Genomic DNA, 14246 nt, shown 5'->3' with positions numbered 1-14246 from the left:
TCAAACTGCAATGTTTTAAGTTGTAGGAACAATTCTACGACAAATACATTTTTCGTTGCTTTTGTGACAGTACTTACCTTGATTTGAGGAAGAGTTATTTATTCCTCGGGAATACAGTACTCAGTTTTCATGATGGTTTGAGCTTACCTGTACATACAGGTGGCTCGCTTGTGAAACGGCGATATATCAGGTCTAAAAGTTCTACGGTGAAACGTTTTATTAATAATATCCTTGGAACAGTGAGTCCAACCGTCACAACTCTAACGTATTTGCAAATAAGTCATATAAGCGACAACGTGTTATAAACCACAGAGGCGTTTATTAGTATCAAAGACCGTATAACCATGTTATCTTGAAAGAACGTTGACTCATTTGCGAGGTCGCATACGTTGCAAGTCTAGTTTAAATCTATGTGTGAATCAATGTTAAGAACCCAAAACTGTGGCTCATAGTGTTTGTGTATTTCATCTTGTTTTATAAAGAAATTTCATTGCTACAATATCAGGCTGAATGTTCAAATAATAATTTAAAAAGTATTTCTTGACCATTTAAATATACTGAAGAATTTTAATGACATGAAAATCACTTTAATAAAATTTGAGATTGATTTGAGGAACTTAGATGATTTCATGTGCTGAAGGAATTCGGACTTGATTTCAACTGAGATGGAAGTTTAAATACAAGATTGTCAAAAGAGATTTGAACCCTTTAGCATTATAAGTTATTACACCCAACGTTAATTTCCTCTGCCCTGAGATAGTGAACCTTATATTAGAAGACTGAGCAGTTGGCAATAGAGTGAAGTTATCAATTGCAAAAAAAAGAAAGGTTTATTTCACACATACATAGGCTGCAGTAGCTCGTCGTTGCATACCATCAGGTGTGGTTAGTATGTCCATTCCCCACAGAAAAATGTTACAGGCTTCATATCCGAGACCGGCCAAGGTACAGGTCCTATACGTCCAGTCCAACGACATGGAAACAATTCGTGAAGACATGCTGTAGCGCTTTCTGTGCTGTGGACTGGGCAGCCATCATGTTGGTGTCACAGATCCCTTCTAATCTGCAGAGGAACGTGTTCTATTATCTGTGGAAGATGACCTGTTAGGAGGCTACGATACTTTCGTGTCTTCATTGTTCCGTGTATGAAAAACGAGTCTATGAGCTGATGGTTAATTATCTCACTCAACACATTTACATTGCATGGACGGTTGTGTGACACCAGACGAAGCCAGTGGAGATTGTCAACAGACTAACAGTCCATGTTTCGGCGGTTTACCTGGCCATGATTGGTAAATGTGGGTTCATCACTAAACAAAACACGTGGTACATCTGGGGTATCCTGTTATAGTGACCATGCGCAGAAGGTAACGCGATCCTCACCATCGTTTCCTTGCAGCTCTTCATGGAGTGAGGTGTGGTATGGATAGAAGCTATGTCGATGGAGAATGCGTAGGTTACTTCCCTGACTCATGCCCTTTCTTCGAGTGATTGCGATCTTGAGTATCCTGTTCTAATGCCTTAGTACTGCAGTTAACACGATTCTTATAATTGTTTCCATGCAGCTCTTGACAGGAAGAGATGTGGTAGTGATGGAACTTATGTCGTTGAGGAATATGTAGAACACTTCCCTGACTCACGCCACTTCCTCGAGGGATTGGCTTGGAGCTAGCGTAAGGTTCAGCTGCAACAGCAGCTAGAACATTAATTTCTCCCTCTTCTTTCCTCACTTGTTTCCTTCTGTTACTTTGTCTAGGTGTCACACTAATACTTCCAAGTAACTGGCTGAGGAGGTGATAATGACTGCCGAGATCGTTGACCTTATTGGGGTATTTTGCCGCATACACTGTGCAAGAACGAACTGGGTTCTTCCTACATTCTCCTTACACCAAGAGCATGTCGATTTCTTCTGCAATGGTGAATTTCATCGTCCACTCACGAGCTACTGCTTGGACGGTCACACACTCAATAGCAACTCGCTATTCACTCAAGGAACACACAATCACATTGTAAACAGATATAACATCATACCTAGAAACTACGCTGGTTTAATGGCACAAACAAGTGTCAGTATGGGAACTTTTGAAAACACGGCTCGCACTAGAATCCTCCAAGAAACGCCACTGAAATTCTGATTTACTGTAGTTTTATTTTGTTACTGTCCATAGACATCCACTTAAAAAGTGTATGTTTGTTCAAAATACAGAATTTCTAAGTGTTATTAAAGTCTCTTTTTTGACTAATAATACGAAACCTAGAATACCAAGGCTTTCTGTGAAAACCGGACACTAGTAGCACTTTCCATTTCCGCAATATTTGCGGTGCAAGATTTAGGTGACATTCTCTCTCTCTCTCTCTCTCTCTCTCTCTCTCTCTCTATCTATCTATCTATCTATCTATCTATCTATGTATGTATCCCAAAAGCAAATTATGTACATAAAATAAAAAAAAATTAGTAAATTTGATTTCAGAATAAATAAAGACATGGGCCTTTCTACTTCAACGAATCGGACTCATGTACAACTAGATCCTGGCTACGTCCTTGCTTCGTCTCCAAGTAATACAATATGAGCGTGTTCTGTGAGCCGGCATGACGGACAGCCTGCTGTTCTTCCGCAGCGGACGCCCTGAGCCGCGGCCGGCTGTTCGTGTCGACGCCCTCCACCAGGCTCGGCATACCCGCTTCGCTGAGCACAGTGCCCTCTGGCGGCGCCGCGGACGCCCCTCTGACACCCTACCCCAGCCTGGAGCTGCACCGCACCACGGAGGACTCCATCACCGACTGCAGAACGCAGCTGGTGTCCATCACGGCTACCGCGGTGGGTAGCCATCCATGTAATGTCCGTCAAGCGTTCCCAGTGTCATAAGGTTTTACAGGCATGTCCTGAGAACGTTATGAGGCTTCGTGGTGTAGCAATATTTATACATTAGGTCTTGTGACACCTGAAACTCTATTACAGACATCTTCAATATTAATTGGGTGTGATATAGGAGCAATTTATGTAGAATAATTCATAAATGGGGACGAACCTTCTGTTAAAATGTAAAATTAAAAAAAAAAATTGAGCCGTCTGTATTTTCAATGTAAGTTGTTTATGCGACCAGTTTCGGGTTTCTCTTCGCCATCCTCAGACATCTACGTAAAGAGAACAATAATAATGACAGTGTACACTAATGAATTATGTTTATGGTTTATTACATTGTTTCATTAAAATGTTACTAAAAAAGTGTCAACTTATGAATCTGTGATCAATATATCATTTTGACGTAATATTAAATTTATGTTTTTATTAGCACACTACTGTTTGGAAAAGGTGAAACACCAAGGCCGAGAGATGTGATCACAATTAAATTTATTCCATCAGTTAGGGTCATGACACTACAGAAGTAATTAGCATTACAGACCCGTAAATGCACTAGGACTGTAGAAATCCAGTACGGAGTACCGGCTTCATGTCCAGCCATCAGTGCCGCTAGACGTCATGTCACGGGATCGAAGAGTGCCTGAATATGCTGCTGGGGAATACTCTGCCACGCGATCTGTAGGCGCATCCACAAAGCATCAACTGTGGCTGCAGGAGGACCTGAACGAACAAACTGTCAACGGTCCATATTCCAGACATGTTCGACGAGCGGCGTTACTGGAAACAGTGGTACCCGTCGTTATTCGAAGAAGCCTTCTCATTGCTCGTAACATACGGCAGGGCGTTGTCCTGCTGAAATATGGCATGCGGAACGGCCTGCAGGAGGTGCGGTGCCTAGGGCTGTAAAGCCTTCCTGCTGTAGCAATAGCTGTTAAGATTGCCCTCAAGATGTAAGAGGCGAGATCGAGTGATACAGGCAATGATGCCCCAAACCATCATACCCGGCGTTTGTACGCTATGGCGCTCACCAATACACTCCGTCCGATTGCGTTCACGGCGGCGCCGTCGAAGGCCTGTGCGACCATCACTGTAGAACAAATGGGAAGCCGACACAGTGGCTTGCGTGCCACCAGTCTAGCCCACAGAAGAGTGTGTCGAACGGTCCACACCCGTCCACACTCGTTGCAGTTGCAGTTCTCCAACGCCGCGGGTGTTCTGTCTGTTATGGCCAAGAGGACACGGTGGCGGTCATCACGAGCTTTGACCGTAGTTTTTTATCTAGTACCCTGTCGGCGCTGTGTAAGGCCCTCTTCTCTCCAGTGGTTCTATGTACGTCTCACTGATTAAGCAACGTGCCATATGCTTCACGGAACGACAGACCCGATTCCCGCAGGCGAAACATTCTGCCCCGTTTCACATCCTCACATGCCGATATTCCACCCTGTGCTGTCGGCAAGGCATGTCGGCACTTCGTTACACGTTTCCACTTCGTATGACGGCTACGCACCAACGGAGCATCGCGTAACGTAGATGTGTCCGGTCGCGCCAAAGAGGGCGCTGTTGGCCCTACGTGTATGCCATTTCGCCTGCATTTAAATTACTTATAATGGTTTCGCTGTTCTGTTCATCCTCATATCGTGGCGTTTTGAGATAAATGCTTCTGAATGTTTCACCACTCACGAACAATAGTGTACATGATACGCGATGATACAGGCAGTTAACGTGGGGCTGACATCCGATAAATTACATTACATTTTACTATTACACGACAGCATAAAAATGCTCTACTCATCAATGTACAACTGTCATTGTTTTGCTTCAATTTATTTACGGCATTTGACATTAGCATGACATAGTATTATTTGTCATATGAGAACAATACTCAGCACTTAATAACCATTCAAAATTACATAAACACTGTAACAAAAGTCAGGAATGGTGAAGCCTTTCAGAAAATCACGAAACTCTATGAAAGTACTTTATTTGCAACTACGGGTTTCACTTCAGTATAGGTGCATCTTCAGGCTTGTAACAGTTACATTTCCACACTGTGTATGGACAACTGCGGAGTCCCAGCTTCCGATAAGAATCAAACCACATTGGTAGGCTGTCATAATAAAATTGAGCACACCAAAAACTGTTTGTGAAAATCTACAAAGTATTACTGTGTAATGTGGCAGGCCGGACAATACCTCATAGAATATATTATAATATCCGGTATACACCAGCTGCATAAACCGTATCAATAAAACTTAAAATCCCGTGTATTGTGCTCACTTCTGCATCTATAGCTAACAGGCCGATGTAATGTAAGAAGCCCGTGGAGGCTGTGATTTGGCTTGTAACGTGGACAACTTTCCGAAAGCTGGAATTTCGATATTGTTGATCTACAGTACGGAAATGTAGCTATTACAAACCGGAAGAACCGGTAGTTGGGAATAAAGCACCTTCATGCGGCTTTGCGGATTTTGGAAACACCTCATCAGCTCGACTTTTTAATTGTTAATGTTTTATGATAATTTGAATGTGTATTGAGTGTTCAGTTTTGTTTTTGTTATTCATAATGTCTCTGAGATGTTTTTGCCTCCAGAGAACGTTGTCTGTCGTAGCTATCTACGAATGATACGTAATTCTGACCTCCAATCATTAGGTTCACTTCACAATGATATGGCGCATATATTGTGTGTTCGAGCACCTCGAGTACCTGCTTTAAGTAAACAATGCTGTAGCTACATAAAAATTTGCAAAAGACTTTCTGTACGCGAACTAACAGCTATTGATGGCTTTGTCCCCAGTACGTCTTATCATGAAACTACAATGGATGTGTCGGGGTCCCGGCGGATTCGCCCTCTGGTCCCTAGAGTGGAAGTCTGGCGCGCTACCACTGAGCGAGCGGGTCGCCTTGAAAACATCGCGATCTCTGGCAGGTACAACATACGCTGTGATTCTTTGTCCAGATCATCTGGCAACAGGGAAATCTCATGGCCACTTGGAGAGCGTAGCGCCATGTTCCCTTAGTTTAAAAATGGTGCGTTGTCGACCTACACAACGTTAGTAATTTTGGTTCCTATTGGCATCAGCTATCCAAGGTTAAAATTTCGTGACACAATTTTTCTCCGGCCTGTATATTTACGCATTTTGGAAATTTGTGGTAAGTTCCTATGGGACCAAATTGCTGAGATCATCGGTCCCTACGCTTACACACTCCTTAATCTAACTTAAACTAACTTACGCTAAGTGCAACGCACACCCATGCCCGAGGGAGGGCTCGAACCTCCGACTGGAGAGAGCCGCGCAAACCGTGGCAAGGTGCGTAAGACCACGCGGCCCCTTGCACATTGTTCCATAGTTTATATTCATACACTGTAATCTCGTCTTATTCTTTATCAAATTATTTTTTGATTCCATACAATGTACAGTTTGTTTACTGTTAATAGTTTATTACATATTACCACTGTATTAATTTGTTTCTTAAATTTTGCACCGCCTCTTTTATTATCTAGTTCACTATTGTAGTTATTTTTACATATGCGCCTGAAGATGGCGTAGTAACCAACCGAAACTGTTGGTATAAAAATATTACCTTAAAAATTCAAACGGCTGAAGGTTTTTTTAATATTACATTTATACTCAACAGCCGAGGTACCTGAACCATGTTGTACGAAGACAGGCTTACAGAAATACTCCGATGATCACTGCTGCACAATAACTTAAGAACAATTCTAATGTTTTCTCTTGTGCTTATTGTTTGCACAACAAAGAAAAACCTAATCATTTGAGGACAAAGAGAAACGTCGTCTTTTACACACTATACGCTTTCAGAGATACTATACATAGCACACAGCCGGCCGCGGTGGTCTCGCGGTTCTAGGCGCGCAGTCCGGAACCGTGTGACTGCTACGCTCGCAGGTTCGAATCCTGCCTCGGGCATGGATGTGTGTGATGTCCTTAGGTTAGTTAGGTTTAAGTAGTTCTAAGTTCTAGGGGACTGATGACCACAGCAGTTGAGTCCCATAGTGCTCAGAGCCATTTGAAACATAGCACACATCTCTGTCCTGTTTTGCATTGGCAATCGGTTACGAGATATGCGCATAAATATTTGTCATGACAGAGCACGATGATAATAGTATACGCTATAGACGGATGTAGTATTTCTTTTCATCCTAATCTTTTTCAGCATAGTGGACATGAAATATTCTTCCATGAAGGTACTCACAAGATAGACGAATCTCATTCTATTGTATCATGATTTTATTCCGTAAAATATTTTGGAAAATTCGACATTTGAGGCGAGGAACCTTGTGACATAACTGGTCGTCCAGAACTACATGCCTTGACTTCGTCTTTCACTATCCAACTATACTCTCGTGATGAACGTCACCTGTAGGAACTGAAAAACGTTGCGTCTGGGGAAAAAACAAGTGAGAATAAATACGGTGTAAGCTGGTGTTATATCCTAGCCAGTAATGCCAACCGAGCCCGCTGCCAAAAAGGTTGGCAGCATCAAAGTCCGGACGCCGTCCGCATAAGCAGCGCCAGCGATACAGGAAATCGCCGCAAGTCTGTGCGCGCCACCGCTGGCTTCTGGCTTCTTAAGCGCTGGAGTCGCGAGCGCTAGGACAGTTCTGTATTCGCCGCTCAGTTGTATACTCGACCGAATTGTGTACTTCCTAGTCAGTTGTGTGTTCATCGCAGCAGAGTTGTTGTTTGTCGTCAGCCGACGCTGACCTAGCCGCTCCGACTCGAACTAGACAGATTTCTGTAGACCATGTTCACCACTGTGTTCTGTATCGTCGTTAATAAAGATAAGTACCGACTTTCATTTAATCCGAGTGTTTGGGTTTTCATCTTTCTGTTCACTGTTCCAGCGGACCGGTCGGCCCGCTGTTAAAAGTGTGGCGGTGACTTCGTAGGCCGTTTCTACAGCGAAGTGTGGTCGCTACGAAGGCCGTCACAAAAGCTGGAAATTTCCTAAAGAGATCGGTGTACTGTATGAGTGACAGAAAAACCGGCAACTTTGCAGAACTATTCTTTTGTATTTTCAGAGTCTTCGGCTTTAAATTCTCTATTTCCTTCTCATTCGCAGGATGTATGATCAAGGAAACCATAAAGCAGATGAAAACACGATGCAAAGGAAAATGACATGGTTTCTGATTTTTCCGTCGCTTCTTGGTGGGACAACTTCACAACGATCAAATTAAAAACAGAATATTGTGAACGTTTTTCAAAAGAACATCCAGAATACTGTGTCTTTTTTTATGAAAAAGAGGGCTGTAAACTAAATTATCTAAAGATCCGATTATCTTACACAAAGTGATTCATATAAAGTGTATACCTCTGTAATCTAAAAATAATGGGCAGCAGGAATATTTACTGAGATAGGTCCACATAAGGAACGTTACACTTTTTTCAGGGTTAAGAATATGGTTTATGGAATTATTTCCAGAGAGCTACTCCAACCAGATGATGATAAGTCCCATACTCCTTTACAGAGCGTAGGGGAGCAACGCAGGAGACCCATTGCCTTCCTCCGACCGTAATGGGGATGAATGATGATGATGATGAAGACGACACAACAACTCCCAGTCATCTCGAGGCAGGAAAAATCCCTGACCCCGCCGGGAATCGAACCCGGGACTCCGTGCTCGGGAAGCGAGAACGCTACCGCGAGACCACGAGCTGCAGACTACAATTTCTTAAATAGAACATTAGTTTTTTATCACATAACTGAGGCATTAAACCAGCTAAATTCAATCCATTTTAAAGCACAATTCTTTCAGGTTTAGTTTGGGAGCTAGAAACTGTCAGTGTCAGGGGTGTGTGCAGATGAATGATCTGGTGGAGGAATGTTGATTCAAGTGAGGTATTTAAATGTGTGCCCGTATTCCTGAAGGCGCAACACAGTGATCCTTCTAAACGACCAGCAGACGAAATGTAACGACGCTGGTGCCATGGAAACAAAAGTTTACTCGATGCGGCCTTTGAAGTCATCTGTGGTTATAGGTTCAGTGACATAAACACTATTCCTTAGCCATAAATATACGGATGTTATGTAGGGTGACCATGTGTGCCGTTCCTGAGGACAACGGCACCCCATCCGTCTTCCAGGTAATGTGGCTGCCTAGACTCTTCAACCCGGAAATCTCATGGCATACGCAATGGCTGTCTCATTGGCATCGTGTCGGTATTCGCAGAGCATCAGCAATATTTGAGTGCACTTGTCGGATGTGTATGCCATGTAAATTCGACGTCAATATCCACGGCACACTGAACCCCGTTTGTTTGTGCAGTCCGAGCTGCCGTGTGTATGGCGGTATAAGGCGACAGTCGGCTGTCTAACCGAACATGGCATCTAGCAGCGCACAGAGGAAGTTTGACGCGCCATGACACCGGCCGGCGACGTCACATCCCGTGCACAGGTCCTTTAGAAGGAGCACTGCGTTGTGCATTCAGGAACATCGGCACACATTTCAACATCTTACTCAAACAAACATTCCGGAACCAGAACATCCATTCGCATACAGCCGACTGTGAATGTTTCTAGCACCCAAATTAAACATGATATAAATGTGATTTAAATTGATTTGTACACAGCTGGTTTACGTACATCAGCCAAATACCAGAAAAAGCTAGTGTTCTATTTAAAAAATTGTATCTCATTGCTGTAACTCTCTGGAAAATAACTCAATAAACTAGGTTTATGATCCCGCAGAAAGTGTAACATTTCTTTCAATAAATAATCCTGTCACCTATTATTTTCTAAGTTACAGAGCTATACACTTTATCTGAAACACCCTGTGTACTGTAATTGGTCAGGCAAATATAGTATTAAAATATGAAATGACGGTTTATTGAAATAATTCTTATACCATCTCCGTCTCACAAGCGGGAGGGAAGTGATCGTTGGAGTACTTTTGACTCTCTGCGAAACCGACTGGACGGCAGACATGAACAGAGAGAAACACCTACACGAACAAGGGTTAGGTAATGTTTCGGATCGAAGATACTTGAACAAATGTCGACAATGAAGACGCGCTAGCTATGATGGTTCAAATGGCTCTGAGCACTATGGGACTCAACTGCTGTGGTCATAAGTCCTCTAGAACTTAGAACTACTTAAACCTAACTAACCTAAGGACAGCACACAACACCCAGCCATCACGAGGCAGAGAAAATCCCTGACCCCGCCGGGAATCGAACCCGGGAACCCGGGCGTGGGAAGCGAGAATGCTACCGCACGACCACGAGATGTGGGCGCTAGCTATGAAACTAGTCTGCCGTCAAAGACGAGTCTCGTCAGATCTTCAGATATCCAGATTTGAAAGACGGTGAAATCGTCATGCGACGGCAAAGTGTTAGTTGTCCCAAAAACATTCATAGGCATGGACCTAAGAACTTGACGCTTTGGTGAGGCATGCGAGGCCGCCATCAGTGATGGACGTTGGTTATAGTGTTAAACGTAGCAAAAATTTCTTAGAGAAGAGTGTACATTAACGTTGTTGAAAATCAAGCACCTCTGCAAATAATCCATACTTACTTTATTGTTAATGCAAAGATGTAATAGGGTACAGCAGCAGTGGTCTTGGTCTTGCCCTCACGATGATTCAGTGGAAATAATCTGAATGGTTAGCTGAAGCTTCTGCGTGCATCGCATCGGCGAATGTTTCAGACAAAGGTCGTAATTTACGAGTATGCTGCCTCAGCACATGCATTACAGCTTGTAGACAGGCACCACTGAACTCTTTGTAGAACATTAAATCTTGGAAACAATGCACCACGAAAACTATACGCTACGACAGGTTTAATCATGTTATTTGATGGCTTACATGGACATTCGCATTCCAGTGTAAAACTAGTCTATGATACTAGTCTAGAATCCTCTTAGAATGATTGAAAGAGTTTGTGATGATGAATACAATTCACCAAAAATCAACAGCAGGTAATGATCAGTATATGGTCGACCAACGACACTGATTTTGAAGTGACTTGCACTTATGGTTCCGACGCAGTCTCCTTGCAGATCAGTGTACTTTGTATAGTGTTAACCCACTAAGCGGATTCCATCTCTAATGTATGTGCCTACCATGTCAGAAAAAGTACCCATTGGTTGATACAGTCACCTTCTCATTGATCTCAGAAACGTTAGCGAGTCACGAATTTCTTCCGGTGTTAAAAGGTGTGATGGTCAGAAGGTGCCAAATCTGGCGAAATGAGTGGATGAAGCAATAGCTTCCCCGTAGACAATGAAATTTAGCGACGGGTGATGGTGTTCACTGCACTCTCTTTCTTTCCATTCTAGCCCCCCCCCCCCCCCAATCCCGTATTCTCACAGACTAATGGCTCGAATGATTAATCAGTTCTTGTTTTACCTCCAGAAAATTATTTTTCATCCTGAAGACGCTGGCCATAACACTTCCAGCAGATTGAAACTTCGCTTTTTTTGAGACAGTACGACTGCTGTTAATGGCTGTCAAGTGTTTAGTTTAAAAAAATCTATCCTACCAATTTTTTTCATTAAATGTACCCATTTTGTGTGACATTTGTCGAAGCCTGTGATCGTGTTACAAAATTTATAAAATAATTGTTTTCGTTTCGCTTTCTTTTTATTTACCATAGACAGGACGGGTACAATGAAACTTTCAGTACGTAGTCATGTAGACGTAAGTCTATTAACAAAATGAATACCCACCTTTATAGGAATAATATTCAGATTGTACGCTGCAGGATTCGCGTTGTTAGCAGTGTTACAGTCGTAATTTGCCATTATACGCTGGTACTGGTCCGGATACGTAGGGCTGGAACACGTGTACCAGTGTCCATTACAGTCGCAGACAGCCGATATCGGTCTGGACAAGATGAACAGGGCTTTACTCTTACAGTTGTTTTATCATCGCTGCTCTTCGCGAGTCACTAGGCACTAAAGGAATGTAGGGAGATCCTCTCTCCGCACCGGTGTCGAACATGATTCGGAAGTTTGGGTTAACTGGCAGTTTAGGAATTGTCCTGAGAGAGGCCGACGGCCAATCGCGTCACAAATTGTTGAAAAGATTCTGTTGCCATATCTGAGAATGCTGGACGTGACGTGCGATATTCAAGCGGTTCACGAGTTGGGTTACGACAGCTGAACATTCCACAGCCCATCGTTGTTTCAGGTAGCAACAGATAAAACACTACTGCGGTTCTAGGCCGTCGTGGATGCAGACGCTCGTCACAAAGAGCAACGTATGTATTTAATTTATATATCACCAGCCACATGTCAAGAGCTTAATGAGTTCGTGCTACAACAAAATACAGGCGTTTGGCCAGTCAAACCCATGCGGTGTAACAGTGACGTCATAATACTCTGGATGACGATTGTTATCGACCCAGTTCATCTCCAGATATCTTCTCAGCGAGTTGAAACGACATGATATCTGGAGGGCAGAATGAAGATGGATGTTGTACCGGAATTGTGATGTAAGAGGTTTAGCTGTCTGACAGAACTCTCCTACTTCAGCCACTCGATACGCTACAGTGGCTCACGAGAAACTATCATGTCCCTAATTTGCCTTCACGTTTAGATTCTAGTTTGCTGTTGATTAGTGGCGAGGCTCTGTAGAGTTGCGAGAGCTCAATACGATCTAAATTCGTGCTAGTGAAAGTGAAACATAAGTGCGTGGTTGCTTTAGTTTTTGTGAAGTCACGTTTAAACGTCTGACTTTCTAGAGAGTTGTAAACGTAACAAACATTAAATTAGAGTTATGTTAGTGTCTGACCTGTGTTAGCTCAAGGAATTTAATAACGAGAGTCTAGCCTGTTTTTCCACACTGTAGTTTTTCTTCTTTGGTGCTGTAGCACAATATTGTTCTAGCTGTTTGTTTCAGAAAACGTGGTCCGACGATGACACGCTGTACGCCCTCGACTGTGGCGTCGTGGAAATAACGACGAATCCTAAAAATGTGTGTCCACCGAAAATTATCATCTTCGACTTGCGCACTGACGAGATTGTAAATATCACAATAATAGAGGACGCATTTTTGGAATCGCAGTATGCTATAATTTGGGTAAGTTTTGATTTATATGCTAATGTTAATTGTTATTAGTTTTACAATGGAAAAATCTTTCGGAGGCACTAAGATCTACTCACAATTAACATCACCGCAAATTTAATAAACATCTGTATACGAACTCCCTTGGCGTGTTCTGAAGTTACCTCAATATACGCTTGTAATATGTCTGTGCATGGTTAAGCTATTAAGACCAGAAAGAATGACTCCCGCCAGGTAATAACGCCCCAGGCACCTCCATAGATGCAACTTTTAGTTGTGGAAGAGACCATACGTTGTTGTTGATCTGCAGCTGAACAGTACTGCACGAAGTCCGTGTTTTTCTACGGACCACACAATTTTACGATCGTACAGAATATCTTCTGTAAGACTAAGGGACAGACATCGAGAAAATTATTTCACTATATAGAATTTTCGAGGACAAATTTTTGATAAGTATGAGCATTGCGTGTGTGAAAACGAAGTATGTTATTACTTCATTTAATCACGAACATATGCTACCGTCTCATCCTAGGAACGTGCGTCTAAAGCAGATAAGGTTTTTGCTACAAGCAACAACCCCTGTTCAAGAATCGCACCGAGTAATATCAACAAAGCGCTGCTCTAATACTTATTTCCTTCTTCGGAACTTTTCTGCAAACCGTTCACGAATGTATGTCTGTACTTTATATGGTACTAGAAGCTTCCAACTTACTTAACCACATTTCAGAAATCCTCTATCTAACTTACCATCTACCATTAATCCTCACTACCTTAGATTCTATCCAATCTGCAAATCTGTAGATATTCACAACAGAAGCCACTCACTGACATTCCAACGCCTTGATAATGTCCTTCGTGGCGCCGCTTTCCAAAGTTTGTAGCACACTGGGTCCACCCTTATTGTTATCAAGCCCGTCCATACCAACATTCTTGATCGCCATCAGCTACGAATCTATGACAAACTTATTACACACTATGAAACACCAGGATTGGCATCGAATTCGCCCCGTGCTTAACTGCTCGAAGTAGTGAAGAGAATTCTACGGACCTGCTAGAAGGCCAACTGTTACTCATTTCTCTATAACAACACGTTCTACCTGTCGACCAGCTGAAGGCTATTCTCTTGACATTCTAGTTCTCAGTAACTTTAACTACTCCCTTATCCTCATCGTTCACCGACATCTCATCGATACAGCAACTAATAAGCAGTAGACACCATAAAAGAGACTGAGTTAGGTGTGTCTATAAGAGAACACGACATTAACAAATCAATAAATAAATAAAAATATGAATAAAATATAGATACCACTGCCTGTTGTTTCAAACTTAAAAAGCTATGCACATGTCTCTCACT

At 42.7% G+C, this 14246-nt stretch overlaps 1 protein-coding gene across 1 annotated transcript in view; it reads left to right on the top strand.

Annotated features, from left to right (window-relative positions):
* Positions 1 to 14246, top strand: part of LOC126252583 (protein yellow-like) — a 79744-nt gene that overhangs the window by 33803 nt on the left and 31695 nt on the right. The window contains exons 3-4 of the mRNA XM_049953483.1: positions 2620 to 2819; positions 12728 to 12907. Of these exons, the coding sequence (XP_049809440.1) occupies positions 2620 to 2819; positions 12728 to 12907 (380 nt within the window). The remainder of the gene's footprint in view (positions 1 to 2619; positions 2820 to 12727; positions 12908 to 14246) is intronic.

This window comes from Schistocerca nitens, chromosome 4, assembly GCF_023898315.1.
Source record: "Schistocerca nitens isolate TAMUIC-IGC-003100 chromosome 4, iqSchNite1.1, whole genome shotgun sequence".
Classification (NCBI taxonomy): Eukaryota; Metazoa; Arthropoda; class Insecta; order Orthoptera; family Acrididae; genus Schistocerca; species Schistocerca nitens.
The sequence above is the reverse complement of the archived record's forward strand: the minus strand, read 5'-3'. Positions and strand labels throughout refer to the sequence as shown.